Genomic DNA, 18,105 nt, shown 5'->3' on the forward strand with positions numbered 1-18,105 from the left:
AGGCTTCCCCTACCCTATGGATATGTTGGTTTGTGTTGGCGTGCCTTGAGTTGCTAGAAATCAACGAGAGAAGTCATTGTTTTTCAAAATCTGTTACGCCCTAATTCCAGCTCTATCTGGACTTCGTTGGTTTCAAGCAATATTGTCACAACTCATAATATATAATTTTTCGTTTAATCGATCAAATGCTTACAAAATTTAAACACCATACACACTTAGAGTGTATTGTCGAGATGGGCATAGCTAGGAAATCTCAAAAATACTCTCGTTTATTAGCTGAATCTCGGCATGTTTTTTACTGAGATACAGCAAAATAAAATGCCTAGCTACACTCCAATATGAACGAAGTGTGCACATTTCTCTAACGGTGGATTGCCATTGGAATTCAGGCACAAAATCTACAATTAATGAGCATGAGCATGATTGACAATCAAATTGGCATTCCCATTATTCACAACGTTTGCTACTTTATAGATTTTTAGTTGAGGACAGCTAAAGATAAACTGAATTTAAATTAACTTAAATAAGTTTCAGTTGAAAGCCACTTGTCTGTAATAGTTCTGAAACGTAAAGATTGTTTTGCCACGACTAACATTACTAAGTTTCCGAAAGTTTGGTGGACATGTTTGGAACCTAAATATGAATAATAAAGGATCGAATGTCAAAAATTTAATTTTATTATTTCAAAATCAATTATTTTGTTTTTAAATTATATTAATGAGTCCTACATCAGCAATGCGGTCGTCTTTTGGACACAACCCTTATCCTTTTTTTTCTCTATTTTAAATGAACTGGCCGTTAGCCATACATATTCTTCATGTCAAACAATAAGCCCTGCTTTGATGATAAATATTTTGAGTTCAATAAGAAACACAAACATTGGAAATGAGTGCAAGTCAGTTCTTCCCTGGTCTAGTATCTAATATAACGAACAAACTTAACGGTTCTAACTTTGTGAGAATAAAACTTAATGTACATCAGGCATAACATTTGATAACGGCATTTGTAAACAAAATTTTTAAGGCCCTTTACACGCGAACCAAAGTACGCTCACGCAAATCAATACCATTTTCGGAAAGGTGATAGTTGCCCCTATCCGATGATGTTGTTGGTTTGCGTGGGCGTACTTTGGTTCGCGTGTAAAGGGCCTTAGAAAGTTTGTTTACAAATGCTTTTGTGCTGTTATCAAATGTTATGCCTGACATTACCATATTCAATATTTCGTATGCCATGCGTATAATTTGAAGATATTATAATGTTTTTTCATATTATCGTCGAATTAATGTACTTGTGCATACTTTCAAAACAAGAAATACGTTTTTCATGGAGAAATTATAAATGGCACGTTTTTCTTAGTGAATGGAATTTGTTTCAAATAAAGCTAACTCCTTCTCATAGTACGTATCAAAAGACCATAATTGTTGCTTAATTTTTAATTGCTTATATTTGAGCTATTTATTGTCATTGTTTATAGTTGCGATTCATTAGAAAAGTGGTGAAAAGATCGATCGAAGTGTGCTCTGCTTCTGTAAGGACGTGAAAAATGTCCGAGTGTCAAATTTTAGGTTTCAGTTTTTCTGTGATTGATTTTTTCACAGCGTTTTAGCCCGAAACAATGTGCCACTCGATAACATAGTTCTAGAAAAGAACTTTAGTGCAAAGAAAGTACAAGTGATCGAGTGCAATGCAATTAATTATATGATTTGAGTAGTAGCTATACTGAAGATCCGAGAGATGTCGCCCCTTCAGTGGTAGGAAAATCATTTTTGCAGTACGGAGAATATCAGAAAATCCACGATTTGTGACTAAACATGCTTTCACAGAAGGAAACAAATAAACGAGTGTTTACCTTATCACCATAGTAATGTACTCGTGCAATTTTTGTGCATCTAAAACTGCCCATAAAGACGATAATGAATAAAAACTGAAAATTCTCATGCATTTCCAAATGGTTTCCTACCATTCCCATACATTCGAAGTGACTGGCCCTCTGGATGTGGATGATGTCAAAAACAACAAAACATGATTAATTCAAAGTGTATTTTATCAGCATCCTTTTCGTCAGAGCTGTTATTAGGTGATTGGCAAGCTAGCCCGATGATTCTGATTGGAAGCGGATTGTGCAAGAGTTTCTTTGAAGATCCGATTAAATGGTTTAATGTGTTGAGCTAGAATTAGGAAATGCAACAGTCTTCCAAGTTTTTGCTTCACGGGCAAACCATCGTTCATATGGTGAGTTCGTTCCTGTTTATACATTCACCTGTTTCGGTTTCTACAACTTTGTCTTAGACATCATTTCGAAGAGCCGATTTCGTGCTGTATTTTGATGAGAAATCGAGCGCGCTATTGTCAAAGGTTGGGAACGAGTGGGTATGGCCAAGTTCCAACATAGATTTGCCAATTGATTTATTCAACAAGATAGTCGTCCTAGCCCTTTTTTGCTGGTTTTAGACGTTTGATGTTTTGTTCTTGAAAGTTCATGTGCTCATGATTTACCTGAAGAATTTTTGAACTAGTTTGGAAATAAGCCGGAAAAGTCTTGGAAGTGCCTTTGGTTCAACAGTAGTGCAGCAGTAAAGGCTTAGATCTTCCCTTTATTTTCATTTGTATGTTCCTATATTTTTTATATATATTTTCATTCTATTACTCTTTAATGAAATCTAGTTCTCACCTGTTCGTGTTCAGCGTTGGAAAATTTTGCGAGGTTTTATGAAGCATACAAAAGGAAAAGTTCACGAGTCATTGGCCTTTATTACCGATGTCACTTCACGGTGAAGTAACAACTTGTCACTCACGGTGAAGTGATTCCCATTTGATTTACATGGCAATCACTTCACCGTTAGTGACAACTGGTCACTTTACTTCGTTTTCACCGTGAAGTGACACCCGAAATAAGGGCCATTGTGAGTCTTAGCGAAGTTTTCCTGTAGATTGATTAGATACCCGCTTTTTCTCAAGGGAAGATAGAACTAGGGTTCCTTCCTCCATTTCCTTTCTCCTTTTATTCTATTTTTCTCTTTTCAGAAAGCGAGTAATGGCGCTATAACCATAAGCCACATAGGCTAGGACAAGAGTTAGTGCTCATGTCCCAACCACTCGAGGAAAATTGAGCAACACTTAACTTTTTTAGATTAGATGCTCCCAACGACCAATCATTTATAAATAACAATACAGCGGAACGTACGGTTCGAGATGTCCACGTTTCATCCATTTACTGGATTCTGAAGCATCGTGTTTTAATCTTTGATTTTAACAGGCCCGATGTTTCTGAATCATCTTGTCTCTTAAAAGCTGCACAGTAGGCCTGGCCGTTTTGATATATTTTGCGCATCTCTGATGTTCAAAATATACCAAATAGACATGAAAAAGGATGGAGGTATATCTATCATTTTCCAGGATGCTTTCATGTACTGGCTGTGTTGGTGTTAGATTAGATTAGATTGTTTATAGTTGCGATTCATTATAGGTATTTCATTAATGATAAACTTGCTCTTTTGATTATTATTGATATATTTGATACAATTTTGAGCATCATTCATCAGCAGAATTTCTCCTATTTTCAGTAAATTAACTTTATGATCAAAATGCCAAAGTTAAGAACGGCTGTAAGACATTGTTGAAGAATAAAAAATCGACGGACAAAAGTTTGATAGGACAAAAGCTTTAAGGGATTAAAGGTTGAAACATCAATACAATGGGGCCTCCCTTAGCTCAGTCGGTAAAGGCGCAGCTACAAAGCAAGACCATGCTGGAGGTGGCTGGGTTCGATTCCCGGTTCGGTCTAGGAATTTTTCGGGTTGGAAAATTTCTCGACTTCCCTGGGCATATAGAAGTATGATTGGACTTGCCACACAATCATATCAATGCAAAAATGGTACAGGCATCGAAAGCTCTCAATTAATAACTGTGGAAGTGCATCTTAGAACACTAAGTTGAGAGCACGCAATAAGCTAATATGCGATGTGCAATAAGCTTGAAATGCGAAGAAGAAGAAGAAGAACATCAATACAATGAGTTAAGCAAATAAATTAAACTCGAATACAATTTAAGTAAACAAACACAAAATTTCAAAATTTATCTCAATCTCTAGGAGATGACTCCTTCATTATCCTGAGTTGTTAATTGAAATAAAATCTTTTGAAAACTCCTATCTCTTGGAATTGACGCCTACTTTATATCATGAGCTGTGTACAATTTTTCACAAAACATATCTCACTTGAAGTTGACTCCTTTTGTGCATCATGAGCTATTCTTTGACAGGTTAAAGTTCAATAATCAAACCGTAAATGTCCAAAAGTTGTTTCTTCCTTGGAGTGGACTACTTCTTTCTTCCATGAGCTATTCTTTGAAAGGTTGTTGATTTTGAAAACCGAATATACTCAAAAGTTACTTATTTCTTCTTTAAATCATGAGCCATTTTTTTGGGTGACGAACCTTTTGAGGTTATAAGTAATAGGTCAGAAATGACATAGAATCTTAGACAACAAGTAAAAGTGATCATACAATCACTTCACTGATTTGATTTTTTTTTTTATAAACTACTGTTTTACACGTATTGTTGGAAAATGGATTTCTGTTTGGTGTTGTTTTTCCTGAAAATAATGGAGTTCGTTTACAGCAATATATTTTGGTGGAGCATACTTAATGAAATTTTGTTATGTAGTTTTATCAATTCTCATTGATTTTTTCTTGACTCTATTTTTGAAATTTCCTCCATAATTACTTATTTTTTGACAGATACGAGTATTTCGTCTACTACTTGCAGACTTAATCAGTGTCAAGTACTCAACACCACTTGGCACTGATGAAATCTGCAAGTAGTAGACGAAATACGCGTATCTTTCAAAAGATACTAGGAAAGGAAATAAATCAACACTTTAAAAAAAGCTCCCCATAAAGGGATTCCGTTAAGAGGTTCGACAAAATTAAAAGATTGATCAAAACTTTGACCAAAAGTTCTTGTTCTACGATTTTTGTCAGCTTTCAAGTGTCCTTAGTAAAGGACAAGATTTGGCAAGGACATTTTAAGATTTTGGCGTTTTATATTTTTTCCGTAAAATAAATTAAAAAAAAAACATGATTTGTTTATTCCCCCCACGAAATACACATTTTTTCTTTATGTCTGAGACCGATCGTCATTTCGATCAGAAATGTCGTTTCCGTGCCACAATGTTTTGAAAAATTTCATTGAGGCCATTTTGAAAATGGCGTACAATTACGCAAAGTTTCATACAAATCGAAGCTCCTTCAATCCAACACCCATCGATGGAGACGCATGGCTAATTGTTTGTTTATTTCATTTCAGTGCGATCCGGGCATTGGAATTGATCGCTTCTTCCACGCTCTCTACACCCATCAGGATAAACGGATTATCATGGTGCTAGGATCTGCTTGCTCGGAAGTCACCGAAAGCCTAGCCAAGGTCGTTCCATACTGGAACATTGTGCAGGTTTGCGTTCAATTAAGACAACCCCCGCCTACTAACTAGTATCAATCAATGCACCATCTTTCTAGGTTTCCTTCGGTTCAACGTCACCAGCGCTGAGCGATCGTCGTGAGTTTCCTCTATTCTTTCGGACGGTAGCACCGGATTCCTCGCACAATCCCGCCCGAATTGCCTTTATCAAACACTTTGGCTGGGACACGGTAGCCACCTTCTCGGAAAATGAAGAAGGTCACTCGCTGGCAGTGAACGACCTGGTAACCGAGCTCGAACTGGCCAACATCACCTGTGCCGCCACGATTTCGTTTGCCGAAACTGATTTCAAGGAGCAGCTCAAATTGCTACGGGTATTATGTTGTCAAGACCCCGACCAACCCTCCCTCTCTGCCAACTCTCTATTCCCCCATAAGCCATATTTTTATCTCGTTTATCGTGTTATCATACGTATCCTGTTCACAGTATGAATGCAGTAAAAAAATGTTTACACACACGTAGCATTGTTGTATCCTCGAACCACACCGTAGACCCTTTCTCAGTAGTAGTGCGTAGTATTGTAATGTTTCCTTCCCGGAATGATGCCGATTTGGGGTAAGATTTTGGTTGTTCAAATAGATGAACTGTTATTGTTCCTGAGCGGTGTATTTTTTCTCATGCAGATTTTTATTTTTGCTTTCAGGATAAAGACATCCGAGTGATTATTGGAAGTTTTTCTCATGAAATCGCTCCGAAGGTATTTTGCGAGGTACAAAAACCGCAGTAGGCATTAATTCGATAGGTTTGAAGAGTAGTTGTGTTCCTTTTCATTCTAGGCCTACTACTTGGGTATGTTTGGAACTGAATATGCGTGGATACTTCAAGATACACATATTTCATTTTGGTGGCTTGTGCAGAATCCCGCATGTCCATTGCCGATTCTGCTGAAGGCAGTCGAAAACGTTCTGCTCGTGTCCAGCTATAACAGTATCGTTGGTATGGGGACAGCCTTGAGTGGACTGGTATGCATGAGTCAAACAATAATAATCATGTATATTCACATAATCGAGAGTTTCCTTTACAGACAAATGACATTTTTCTCCAGAAATTGTCAGACATGAATGTAACGGATTCGGTATCGCAATTCGCTCCACAGACTTACGATGCGGTGTGGGCCATCGCGTTGGCTCTGCGTGGTGCCGAACGTACATGGACACAGGTGGCTCATCTAAACCGAACACGATTGGCTCACTATGACTATACCCGCTTCGACATGGCCAAAGAACTTCTCCACCAGTTTGATAGCCTGAAGTTCAACGGTATTTCCGGTCCGGTTTCATTCGACGGTGCCGATCGCGTTGGAACGACTTCGTTTCATCAGATTCAAAATGGTGCACTGCAGTTGATCGCATTTTACTACCCGAAGAACAGTTCGCTGGATTTCGGATGCCCCAAGTGCGGATCGGTGGAGTGGGAATCCGAACAGGTGCCGATTGCGAAGCGAATTTTGAGACTGCGCGTTGACACTATTTCGCCGTTGGCGTTCTACGCGGTAGTGGTTTTATCCATGGTTGGGATTGGAATTTCGCTGTTATTTCTTGGGCTGAATTTACACTTTCGAAAGCTAAAGTAAGTGCGGCTGGAGGTATTTCTTGGACACAGTAATATTATCCATGATCGTTTACTTTCCAGGGCCATCAAGTTATCAAGTCCAAAACTGAGCACGATCACAGTCGCCGGCTGCATTTTGGTATACATGGCAACGATCTTACTCGGACTGGACCATTCTACGCTTCCATGGTCATCGGTGACCTTCTCGACGATCTGTATGGCAAGGATCTATTTTCTTTCGGCTGGATTTTCGCTCGCGTTCGGATCCATGTTTGCGAAGACATTCCGCGTTTATCGATTGTTCACCCACAGTGCCGGGGGATTGTGTAAGGATAAGATCTTGAGAGACACTCAGTTGATCTCGGTGATTGGTGCACTGCTACTGTTGGATGCCTCTGTAGTTTCGTTTTGGATGGCGGCGGATCCTATGGAGCGACACTTGCACAACTTGACCCTGGAGATTAGTTCCACTGACAGGACTGTAGTGTACTTGCCTCAAGTTGAGCTATGTCGATCGAGGCATTATGAGAGTTGGCTTGGGATGTTGTATGCCTACAAGGGACTACTGCTGATCGTGGGTGTCTACATGGCCTGGCAGACTCGGAATGTAAAAATACCCGCTTTGAATGATTCACAGTACATCGGAATTTCGGTGTACAGTGTAGTGATCACCAGCGCTAGCGTAGTGGTTTTGGCAAACCTTCTGTACGAGAGGGTAACGTTGGCCTTCGTGATCACGGCAGGATTCATATTAATCTCAACGACAGCCACACTATGTCTGCTGTTTCTTCCAAAGTTGAAAGACATTTTTGAAAAGGGTGAAGTGTACGATCCGGTGATCCATAGCATGGGACTTAAAATGGAATGCAATACCCGACGGTTTGTGGTAGACGATCGACGGGAGCTTCAGTTTCGAGTGGAAGTTCAGAACCGTGTCTATAAAAAAGAGATCGAGATCCTGGATGTGGAAATCAGTCGATTGGAGAGACTTTTAAGCGAAAAATCTTCCCGATCGTCTTCACGATCGTCGGACCCGAATATCAAGCCAATGGTATTTCAGGAAAATTTCAGTAACAATTCGTCGAAAAATACCAGTGCAACCGGTGGCCTACCAATGTTGTTACTATCAGTCCTACCACCGATCATACCGCGGGCGAGCTGGCCCTCGGTTGATCCTATGCTATCGCCAATGAAACGCAATGTTACGTTTAGTTCTCAACCACAGATCGAAACGGGTCGAGATCGATTGGGATTGTCAAGATTCCGATCATGCAGTGTGGAGGATAGTGGAGGAGTACTGAATCGAATCCGGAATCTGTTTGGAGCACGATTACATAAAACGACATCGGTTGTTGGAGGGTTAAATGTTGCAACCGTACTGCCATCTAAACTAACGATCTTTGCTGAAGTGGATGCAGAGGATGAAATCTCTTCGTTGGGTGATCGTAGCCGAACAGATATTTTTACGATCAATAAGCCATCAGACGAAGACCTGCGCTTAACGGGATCTGAACCGAGGGTGAACTTTGTGCTACCTTCAGCAGGTGCTGGTAATAGGCGATCGTCAATCGCTCCAACGTTACGGGAAAAGATCAAGGGATCACCAAGGTTTCCCCATCGCGTTTGTCCGACCAGTAGCATGACAGAACTGGCGATTGATCGTCCGAAAATCAGCTTTCTGACAGTAAAGAGTTGTGAGATGTTGCAGGGAAATAATCACGATCCAAAAATGAAGTGGAAATCGATGGATTCATTCTCGAAAAGTGTTGGTCAATGTTGAGGATGGAGGAGGATGAGCGATTAGACAGATGACCAATAACCAAATATGTCGGGTTAACATTAGTCAATAGATCATTACAAATGAGTGCTGTGTTCTGTAGAGCAATAAAGTCAAAGCGAAGGTAGATTGTGTGAATAGTATGTTTTATTGAGTTATATATATATAAAGCACTGGCGATCACAAACGTAAGTAGTTGAGTTGAAAGTGTCATCATAGTCACATTACACTGTGCTGCGAGTTCAATAGCATTTTAAATGGTGGTAAGCTCAATTCAGGAGCGCGTGGAAGGAATTGAAAGTTCAGCGGTTTGCTAATCGACATATCCCCTGATCCTTGGAGTCGAATTTTAATCTAAAAAAAATTTCGTCATGTAGTCGATAGATGACGCACTTGAAGCCCAATGAACAATATATATTACGATATACTGTAGACCAAAACCCAGCAAAATAGAAAAATATGGCTGCTCAATTACATCTATACAACAATCGTGTTCACATTCTATTACTGTCAATTAACGTAATTTCTGCGGTGAATCCAATGCACTTCAACCAGGTTGATACAACTAAGAAATATTGCATCTGTAAAGAGACAATATTACTGATTAACAATGCTTTTGGTCAGAGCTCTAGAAAATGAACTCTTACTGACACCGAAGAGAGTTTAGGCAGAGTGCAAGGCGTTTATTGGCAACAAGACGAGTCAATTGAAAATGTCAATCCCTATTCTACCTAGGATCAAAGGTTTACCAAAGATTCACAAACCAGGAAACGAAATGAAAGAGATTATCTCGGCTGAAGGATCCCCCACTCCTAAGCTTGTTAAATAGCTAATAGAGGGATTTGAAAACATGCCTAACTTCTTTGCAACAGCACACAGGAATTCGCAAATCACCTTCAGGCATCAGGAGAGATTCAAGAAGATGAAGTCATGCCAAATGAAACGATGTCAAGGCACTTTTTCCGAGTGTACCAGTAAAGGAAGATATCTGCCTTTTAAAGGACTGGCTTCTGAAGTAACGTGAGGATTCTAGCTCAAGCTTACTCGTCTTTGTGTGGAGGAAAATTATTTCATTTTCAGAGGAAATTATTACAAACAAACTAAAGGTGCTCCTATGGGCAATTCGCTTTCCCCATTTGTATGTGAATTGTTCAAAGCTAGCCTAGAACATGTTCTGGAGGATAGGAATTTGTGGCCCAAGTGTTGGTGTAGGTACGTGGATGACATTTTCAGCATTGTCAAAAGGGACGATTTATGCAAAATTTTGGAGGCCATAAGCAACGTTCACAAGGAAATCAAATTTACTTACGAAAAAGGGATAGACGGCAAACTCCCCTTCTTAGATCTTCTCATCATCAGGGAAACGTCTTCATTCAATTTCGAAATCTATAGGAAACCAACAAATACAAAGAGATTAATACCAAGCTCTTCAAACCATTCCAATCAACACAAAATGACCGCTTTTCACCACATGGTTCACATGATGCAAACTGTTCCTCTTAGCGATTTTTGCAATAATATGGATGATTGTCCATAACACACAATTAATCATATTGTCGAGCAGTTTTGAGATGACCTTCTACCAGCGATTTTACGGAAATGAAACAATAAATTCCAGATTTTTCAAGCATATTACAAAAAAGACCCTATTTTCTCGAGGTTGTAGAAGAAAAAATATCAAAATATTGTTCCACGTTAAAGTTCGAGTGGTAGGAAATGTCATTTTAAACTGCTCGAATGATATGATCCATTATGCAAAGTTTCATGCAAATCGGAGAAGGTCGAGTTTTCCCGATTCATCATTTGGCATGTAACTGCTGCTCATTGATGTTATCTCGATAGAACGGTAGATTGCGACGAAGTTGCACTCTACCCTATTAGGTAGGGGAAATGTTGGCTTCGACAATACCTTAACCTATTATTGTCAGGGTCCTAGAGCACTCAAATTTGGTCAATAGTTGCTCTGAAACACAATGTATGCACACCCAAGTAAAATCTTCTGAAATTCATTGTTTACATTTACATCAATGTCAAACGGTAAAATATTATTGAAAAATTACAAAGCCATTGATCAACTATCAAGTTTTCCATCCCTGGATTTGTATGGCTGACGAATACGGAGTCTGAACACTATGAACCTAGAAGAAGTGCCGGCAAATCTCGGGTTGTTTCGGATCAACAATCAAAAACCCTTTTTTTTATCAAAAACAAATACATTGTTTTAAACTGTCCAAAGCAAAACTTAACAGATTAGGTGTTAATTGGTAAAATTTATGTACACATTGATCGCTTGCTCGAAATACCCTCCCTCCCCTTTCACTTGTTCATCATATACTATTTATCTAGGTTATTTAACCCGTTCGTAGTTAGCCTTGTGAAACTGTCCGAAAGGGTTTCAGCTTCCTGCTGAATTCGTTGCTGTTCCTGTTTGATGTCCGAAGTAGAGATGTTGGCCATCAGCGATTTCAGCTCCGCTGAATCCATACACAGTAGGCTACTGAGATTGAGCTCGTTCGTGTTGCCACTTGGCTGAAAAATCGCAGTAGGCTGGACTCCACTGGGGCCGGGCAGCCCGAGTGACGCCTCCTGGAGGTTTACGAGATTGCTCAAATTGAACTGTTGTGCGTTGTTCACGGCAGAGGGCGTTTGGAATTGGTGCGGGGACGGCTGCTGGACTGGCTGAATTGGCAACTGCTGATACATGGGTTGCCCGTTCGTTGGGGACGGTGTGGCAAAGTTGTACGGATTCTGGAACTGCGGATTGTTCAGCAGAAAATCATTGTTAAGATTGGGTTGATAACCACCCGGTGTTGGGGTTATGCTGGTAACGGCAGCATTATAGGGAGAGGTCGGTCCAACTGGTGTAGTTCCACCGTACCGTGGAGACCGCTCTATCGGAGACGGTGATTCGTTCGTAGGACGATAGGTACCTGGGAAATTGGGAAACTGATGAGTTGGTGAATCTGAAAGCGCACAAAGAATTAAGTAAACATGTGTTAGATTATTTATTAAAAACTGAGCTCACCTCTGGGTTCAGTTTTGATAGGATCTCCCGGTACATTTAAACCCGGCAATTGTCCATAGTAGGCATGGTCTGTGGAAACGAGGAATCAACATTAATTATGAGGGTATTTTTTTCCACTGCTTATTGCAATCAATCCAGTTGTTAGATAAACAATACATGCAAAAATCAAATGGTTAAAGTAAGTGAATGTTGCGTTATGAAAATAACCAATTGGTGGTATGAATCAACGATAGGTGAAAAATGGATGAAGCTAAAACAAACCGAAACCCAAGATAATACAAAAATCATGCTTTAAAACCAACAGGAAAGCTCACATAACGTAGAGTGATTAAGGACACTAGAACTTACATTTGTTACAATATGCAATAAACCTTCACCAATAAATGTACTAACCAAACCTAGAACGTAGTGACTTTAGCTGACAGATAGAAAACCTTTGGATCATGTATGATTTCAATGTATAGTTTATTTCACTTTCAATTGCACCATTAGTTGCCCGTTGTGACAAAAAATCCAGATCTTAAAAAATATTAGGACTATCAATAGGTGCTAGTACAGCTAACAATTGTTTATATTTTATATTCGATTTTGGGTTTCACTTTTTTATTTCCTATGATCAACATACAAATTTTATAAGTAAAAGTAATCTTATCGTTATTATTCTGTCAAGTAGAAAACATTCACCGTACGCCTAAAAAAACTCTCCTAGTAAAAAAAAATCATCGCTTTCCTCCACTTTCTCCAGAATAAAAGTCTTCGATGATTACTTGGCTTCCGGTTGCTTTAGTGAGTACAAATTCCAAATTTCAACAGTTTCCAAATATTGACTTAGTTGAGGATCAAGTTTGACTAGTTATGGTAATCGTTATGATTTTGACTAGCATTTCTTATTTATCAACATGTTTACGCATATAAACTATCCAATTAACAATTTGTTTTTCTGTTTGTTTGTTTGTTTATCGACCTTTTTGTCGCCATCAAATGCTAACAGTTTCCAAATAATACCAATTATCCTAATTCCTGCCCTGTCTTATCTACAACGTTTGCGTTGGCCAATTCTCATTGTGGATAGAGCAACAGTTTCCCAAACAAACAAAGCTCCCAACACCAGTTTATTATGTTTTCCAATGATACCAACCAACACCAATGTATTGAGTATTTTTATAGTGGTTCCAACGCAGATGGCCACGCAAAATGAGAGCAAATTCCAAAGCGCATTCCGCGCGACAAAGTAGGCGCTTCAACGACGCGCATTTAAACTAACTAAGGAGACCGCCAACCAGTAGTATAGTTAGGTGTGATTGTGGGGGTGAGTGTACATATGAGTGATGAAAAGTGATGGAAGATTTGTAAAACATAATGATGAGTTGATGCTTAAATGCGCAGAATTTGAGCGGAATAGAATATGAAAAGGTGGAAGAGATAGAGAGAGAGAGATCACGGAAGATACTGGGGGACACTTACGGGTTGCTTCTGGCATGTGTTCTGGGGTGTCCCAGGTATTAAGCTTTTGCCGTTTGCGTTTCTGTTGCGGATTGGCTACAAACACATAGAAATAAGTACAAGTTGTCAATAAATGTTGTTGAGTTGTGCTGTTAACGTTTAAAATCTAGGGATGATATGGAGAAAATTAGATGCGAAATGTAAGGATGCTTAGACGTCTGCGCTGTATGCTGTACTGTTAGGGCGTAAGTGTGAAAGTGGACCGGGTTCAACTGAGGCGTAATAGGCGGAGGTTTCGTCAAACTCGCTGAGTGAAGCATTGGGCGCTATTGAGGTGTAGAGAGCAAAGTGTTCAGCCTCGGTTAGATCTACACTGGGATCCAGTTTGATGCCGTAGTCTCCTTCGACTAGATTTTTTATACTTCGAGCATCGGCAATGGCTACGAGTTCCAAATTGCCATCCTGCATCGGTACGTCCAGCTGCAGGGCACTGACCGTCTTTCGATCCAAGGGTGGAAGAGAAGCTGTACTGGCCCGTTCGTATGAATCGTTTCCCGGCAGGGAAAGATGCGTACCACTGCCAGTACGAGCAATTAGATTAGTCGTGGGACCATCGCCCTTCAATGGGATGTAGATAACATCTGGATTGGACTCGGTGGTCGGACGCTTGCAGGAAACGCTGCTCACGCTGCGCGCGACTGGTTTACCAGCTTTCCGCTTTTCGCCACCCTTTTCAACAACTGAAGCCTTGCTACGTACCGAGTCACGACTGCAATCGTTTGACTTAAAGTTAGCCAAGCTTGGTTCTTTCGAAGCACCTGAGGTGCTCTTCTGCGTCAGAGTGGTTGTACTGGCGGAAAGATCGGATTTGCTCTTCTTGCGAGAGAACAATTTCGAGAAGAAGCCTGGTTTCTTACTTTTGGGTAACGTGCCGTACTCATTCTTAGTAGGTGAGGCAGGAGGAGTAGGAGGAAGTTTCTTATTGGGGGGACTGTCGGGAGATTTCATAATGATAATCTGATCTGACTGGGGACGTGGGGTGAGACTGCGCATAGAACCCTTGCGAATGATACTGTGGAGAATAGCTTCGTCACCGGTATCGACGATGGCATTTTCCTTATTCTGAGAACTGGGTTTAGCACGTTTCGGAGGAAGAGGAGGAAGTTTTTCATCTTCTTTGCTTTCGCGTTTTAATGAGCTAACTTCAATCATGGGTGGACAGATGAGCATGGGCTCTACGGCATCGTAGACACCAGGCTCCAGTTCTAGCTGAAAATGAGGCCGAGGTGGAACCGGGGGACCTAAAGAGAGTGAAACCGGATTCTTGAAGGCACGTTGCAGACTAGTGTATGTGGCTGCATCATCAAAGACGTCGTCGATATCCATCTTATCCCCATTCTCAACCAGACCGGTAGGAACGGTCTTCTCCAAGTTCTTCAACTCATTCTCAATGATCATATTTTCGCGACGAAGTTGATGGTCAGTGTAGATCTCGTCTAGTTCCGCCACCTGTTCCAGCAGTTCGTTCAGAGTTTTGTCTTCGTCCTCTTTCGGAACCTGCTGTTCAATGGATACGTTCGAGAACAACTGATTGTCGTCGCTGGAAACCACGCTATTATTGTTAACGTCGTCGAATTCGTTTCGCTCGATCCATTCGGTCGTTTTCTGATCGCTGGGGATCTGTTCCGTCACGATCGGTTTGTTCTCGGCTATCGGAGTATCCAACACAATGACTTCATCGGATTCCTGGATTGGGGGAGTCTTTTTCTCCACCTGAACAGCACTCTCCAGAAGGATCTTCTTGAAGACCTCGTTTTCCGGAGAGTCATTCTTAAGTACATCACGCTGAAGTGCCCAGAATCTACGCCTACCTGAGTCTAGTGGCACCAACTCGAATGGCAGCGGCTCGCTGGTAGCACCGTCCGATGGCCTCTTTAACTGGATGTTCACCTGTAAATGAGGATTGTTTATTGAAATCATCAATCCGAGATTTGTAAAAGCAACTCACCATGACAGATTGTTCAACCTCCAACGTTCGGTATCGTGGCGTTCGGAAGCAGATGGCCACCTGTTTGTGCACGTTGGTATGCTGAAACTCACCGTAGTCCTCCCACACGATGTTACCGTGCTGTTCTTCGTAAAACCGCACGGCAATGTCCTCTTTGGCGACCTTCTCACACAGTAGAATAATCTCTCTGCCACCGGCTATCGGGGCGGTAACGTCGCTTAACTTACAGATCACCAGATCGGACATCGCTTTCTTATCGTAGATCACATCGGACACAACTGGCTGCAACGGTTCCGTGAACCGACCCCGCTGTTGACCTTCCAAGAATACCTGGAAACAGAGGCGGATGGCATTGAGATCGATGGTGGCAGGTTGCCTGGCGTGGCCGTATCCAGCTGTAAAGGAAAGAAGAAGCATTCGTTAGAAATGGGACTTGAATGCTGGCAATGAATTTAGAAACCCACTTTTAAACGGATCCACCCGGATTTCCTCCCGTAAGCGGAGTGCTTCTTCGATATCCTTCTTTTTGACGCACTGGATTCCCAGATTGCTAAAGGTATAGCTCATGGTACTGCTGTTGATCTCCACCGTGCAGACACCCTTCTTGCAGCCTTCTTTGCCGACCAGATTGTGCGGATGGGGTCGATAGGGTGGATCCTTGGTGACACAGGACACCACCACCACTGCTCGGCCCTTGTAGCCATGGATTTCGATGCTCGGGAAAGTCTTCTGCTCCGGAGTGCTGTGTACACCGGGAATCGACCCGGCTGAACGTCCTTCACACTCATACCGAAACCGAAGAGCTTTCGACTGTGGCTGCTCGGTGAGGATGACGTACGGTTTTTCTGGCGCTGTCGGTGGCATCTCTTGGTCGATTATGTCAACTGCAAAATTAGAACAAAATGAATGATCAGTGAGTGTTTACCAAGCGATGCAGACACGTGGGGTGAAGTGTTCGGCGGACTGATCATGGTCAATGTAGTTACCTTTCTGACTGGGCTTGGGGTTTGGTGGTGGATCGCAAGGTTCAGTAACCTCAACAACAGGGATTTTGTCGGTTGAGGTCGGGGGAGGTTTCGCGGTATCTTCATGATGGACGACGTAGTTGTATAACCCAGCCAAGGGGGATCGTTTAAGCAGATCAAGTTTATGAAAAAGATTCTCGTATTCATAGTCTGACGAGGACGTCGACGACGACGAGGAAGCGGATGAATTATAATAGTAGCGATCGTCGGCGGCTTTCACAAATGATGGAACGGATCGCGATGGGAAGGACATTTTATTGTCGTCTGAAGCGTCGCAGTAGGTGAGAATAGGTTGCTTTGTTTCACTAGACTGTTTTTGTTTGTCGTATTTTGTTTCACTTGTTGTTCTCTGTTACTGTATAAAAATCATTTACATTGAAAACTTAACTCGATACAATCATTGACAAATATCCTCAAAAATAATACGCCTTATTTTACAAGTGATGAAAAAATATGACTGATGCAAGTGGAACAAGAGACTAACAATATTGTTATGGTGTGTATGAAATACACTTCTAATAAGTGAAAAACTTTCCAACCATTGATAAATTTGATATTGTTCATTGAACCCCTATCTGTTTACAACATACGAACTGCTCTCGAAATGGGTCAATCTGATCGAGTGTTTCCATTTATTACTTGTAGGTTATTCAAAGGTCACTCGAATCATGAATTTCAATGATCTTATTTTCCCGATGCCACTAATTATCACAGAATTCTACAGCAGGGAACATAAAATTCAAAAACCTAAAAAATCAAACTCAACGCGTCTGTTATAAATAGATATCCATCCGCAATTCATTTCCCAACTTCTCCGGAGCGATCATATGTTTTCCACAACTTGTTTCCCTAACCACTGACTGGCAGAGCGCCGCCTGATTCCATCAAACGGCTTCTCCTCCGGTCGTCCCGATGGTAATTCAGACAAATCATCTCTAAGTCGTCCAGCTGCCAACAACATAGTTTATAAATTTTCCCACACCTACACCAACATCCACCAATCGATCGCAATCGTTAATGATCGATTTCGTTTCTCAAATTTCGCACTAGACAGATCGACAGAAAAATCTCTTCGAAACGGACGCGTTTTTCCGACTGGTTGCTTGTTGGTGCATGAACCGGTGATTTGAATACAATCCGTTCGTACTTACCCATACACCGAGGGGCAGAATGCGAGAGCAGCAGGCTGCGATCGCAATGGGTTGGCGAAAATGGAGAAAATCTATTTTTAAACAATTTTAAACTCTCTTCTTCTGGCAGCCCCGGGGTGTAAGTGTGCGGTGCAAACGATCGAACCGGGTTGCACCCTGCGAGGTGGATCTTTTTCACTTTGCTAATGGTGAGAAAATTTTCCTCTTTCATCAAAATGTTTTAAAAAAAATTGACTCGATTAATCGTCAGTTTCCTTTTCAATCGGCTTCACGCGATCGATTCCTGTAGACCGCACCCGAAAACGGATTGCCTTGATCAGTTACCGAACAATGGAAAACATCTAGCAAGCCATGACGGACGGTGACAAGTACCATAAATTGAACGCCGTTCCACCTTCGGTCCGTGTAGTCGTTGTTTTTTTTCACTCACAAAAACGCTGAGCACTGAATTTTAAGCTGATTTCTTGAAAGTTTTACTTGCGGAAAGATTTTTTTATCTTGTTGAAGCGATAGAAGAAAACGTCGGAAGCACTACTAGTAGCGGTTTAGTTGCGCGGTTGCTTAGAAATCTCAGACTGAATGAGGAAAATGAGCGCCCCGACTCCGAGGACTTGACGATTGGGAAAAGTCGTGCGTCGGGAAAATGTGC

General features: G+C 41.2%; 3 protein-coding genes across 8 annotated transcripts in view; 1 reads left to right on the plus strand and 2 right to left on the minus strand.

Moving 5' to 3' along the window:
• The window catches only part of GABA-B-R3 (gamma-aminobutyric acid type B receptor subunit 3), a 28,550-nt gene extending 19,621 nt beyond the window's left edge, over window positions 1-8,929 (plus strand). Inside the window, exons 3-8 of the mRNA XM_065239202.1 lie at window positions 5,306-5,449; window positions 5,515-5,790; window positions 6,120-6,185; window positions 6,253-6,438; window positions 6,501-7,045; window positions 7,109-8,929. Coding sequence (XP_065095274.1) covers window positions 5,306-5,449; window positions 5,515-5,790; window positions 6,120-6,185; window positions 6,253-6,438; window positions 6,501-7,045; window positions 7,109-8,807 — 2,916 coding nt within the window. The 3' untranslated portion in view covers window positions 8,808-8,929. The remainder of the gene's footprint in view (window positions 1-5,305; window positions 5,450-5,514; window positions 5,791-6,119; window positions 6,186-6,252; window positions 6,439-6,500; window positions 7,046-7,108) is intronic.
• Window positions 8,930-10,991: 2,062 nt separating this feature from the next.
• Window positions 10,992-13,378, minus strand: LOC135717226 (uncharacterized). The gene is made up of 3 exons (XM_065239212.1): window positions 13,294-13,378; window positions 11,830-11,898; window positions 10,992-11,767 (listed from the first exon to the last, which is right to left on the minus strand). The coding sequence occupies exons 1-3, from the start codon at window positions 13,307-13,309 to the stop codon at window positions 11,139-11,141; spliced, it is 714 nt and encodes a 237-aa protein (XP_065095284.1). The 5' UTR covers window positions 13,310-13,378; the 3' UTR covers window positions 10,992-11,138.
• A 104-nt stretch (window positions 13,379-13,482) lies between these two features.
• LOC135717223 (embryonic polarity protein dorsal-like) overlaps window positions 13,483-18,105 on the minus strand; it is a 40,396-nt gene continuing 35,773 nt past the window's right edge. For 4 of the 6 annotated variants that reach the window (XM_065239205.1, XM_065239204.1, XM_065239208.1 and 1 more), the window contains 3 exons: window positions 15,745-16,164; window positions 15,281-15,675; window positions 13,483-15,222 (listed from right to left, as the gene is read on the minus strand). In XM_065239205.1, the coding sequence (XP_065095277.1) occupies window positions 13,483-15,222; window positions 15,281-15,675; window positions 15,745-16,164 (2,555 nt within the window). Of the gene's footprint in view, window positions 15,223-15,280; window positions 15,676-15,744; window positions 16,165-16,266; window positions 16,670-17,828; window positions 18,043-18,105 lie in introns of those variants that run through there. The other 2 variants (XM_065239209.1, XM_065239203.1) reach the window with 2 other exon arrangements.

This window comes from Ochlerotatus camptorhynchus, unplaced genomic scaffold (genome assembly GCF_037179485.1).
Source record: "Ochlerotatus camptorhynchus isolate MF236.1 unplaced genomic scaffold, CSIRO-AGI_Acam_v1.1 ptg000052l, whole genome shotgun sequence".
In the NCBI taxonomy this organism is placed as follows: Eukaryota; Metazoa; Arthropoda; class Insecta; order Diptera; family Culicidae; genus Ochlerotatus; species Ochlerotatus camptorhynchus.

Bases quoted from the DNA above. Each gene is read 5' to 3' on its own strand.
- LOC135717226 (XM_065239212.1), bottom strand. The intron at 11,768-11,829 runs GTGAGCTCAGTT...GTGCGCTTTCAG, and splicing joins TATCAAAACTGAACCCAGAG to ATTCACCAACTCATCAGTTT.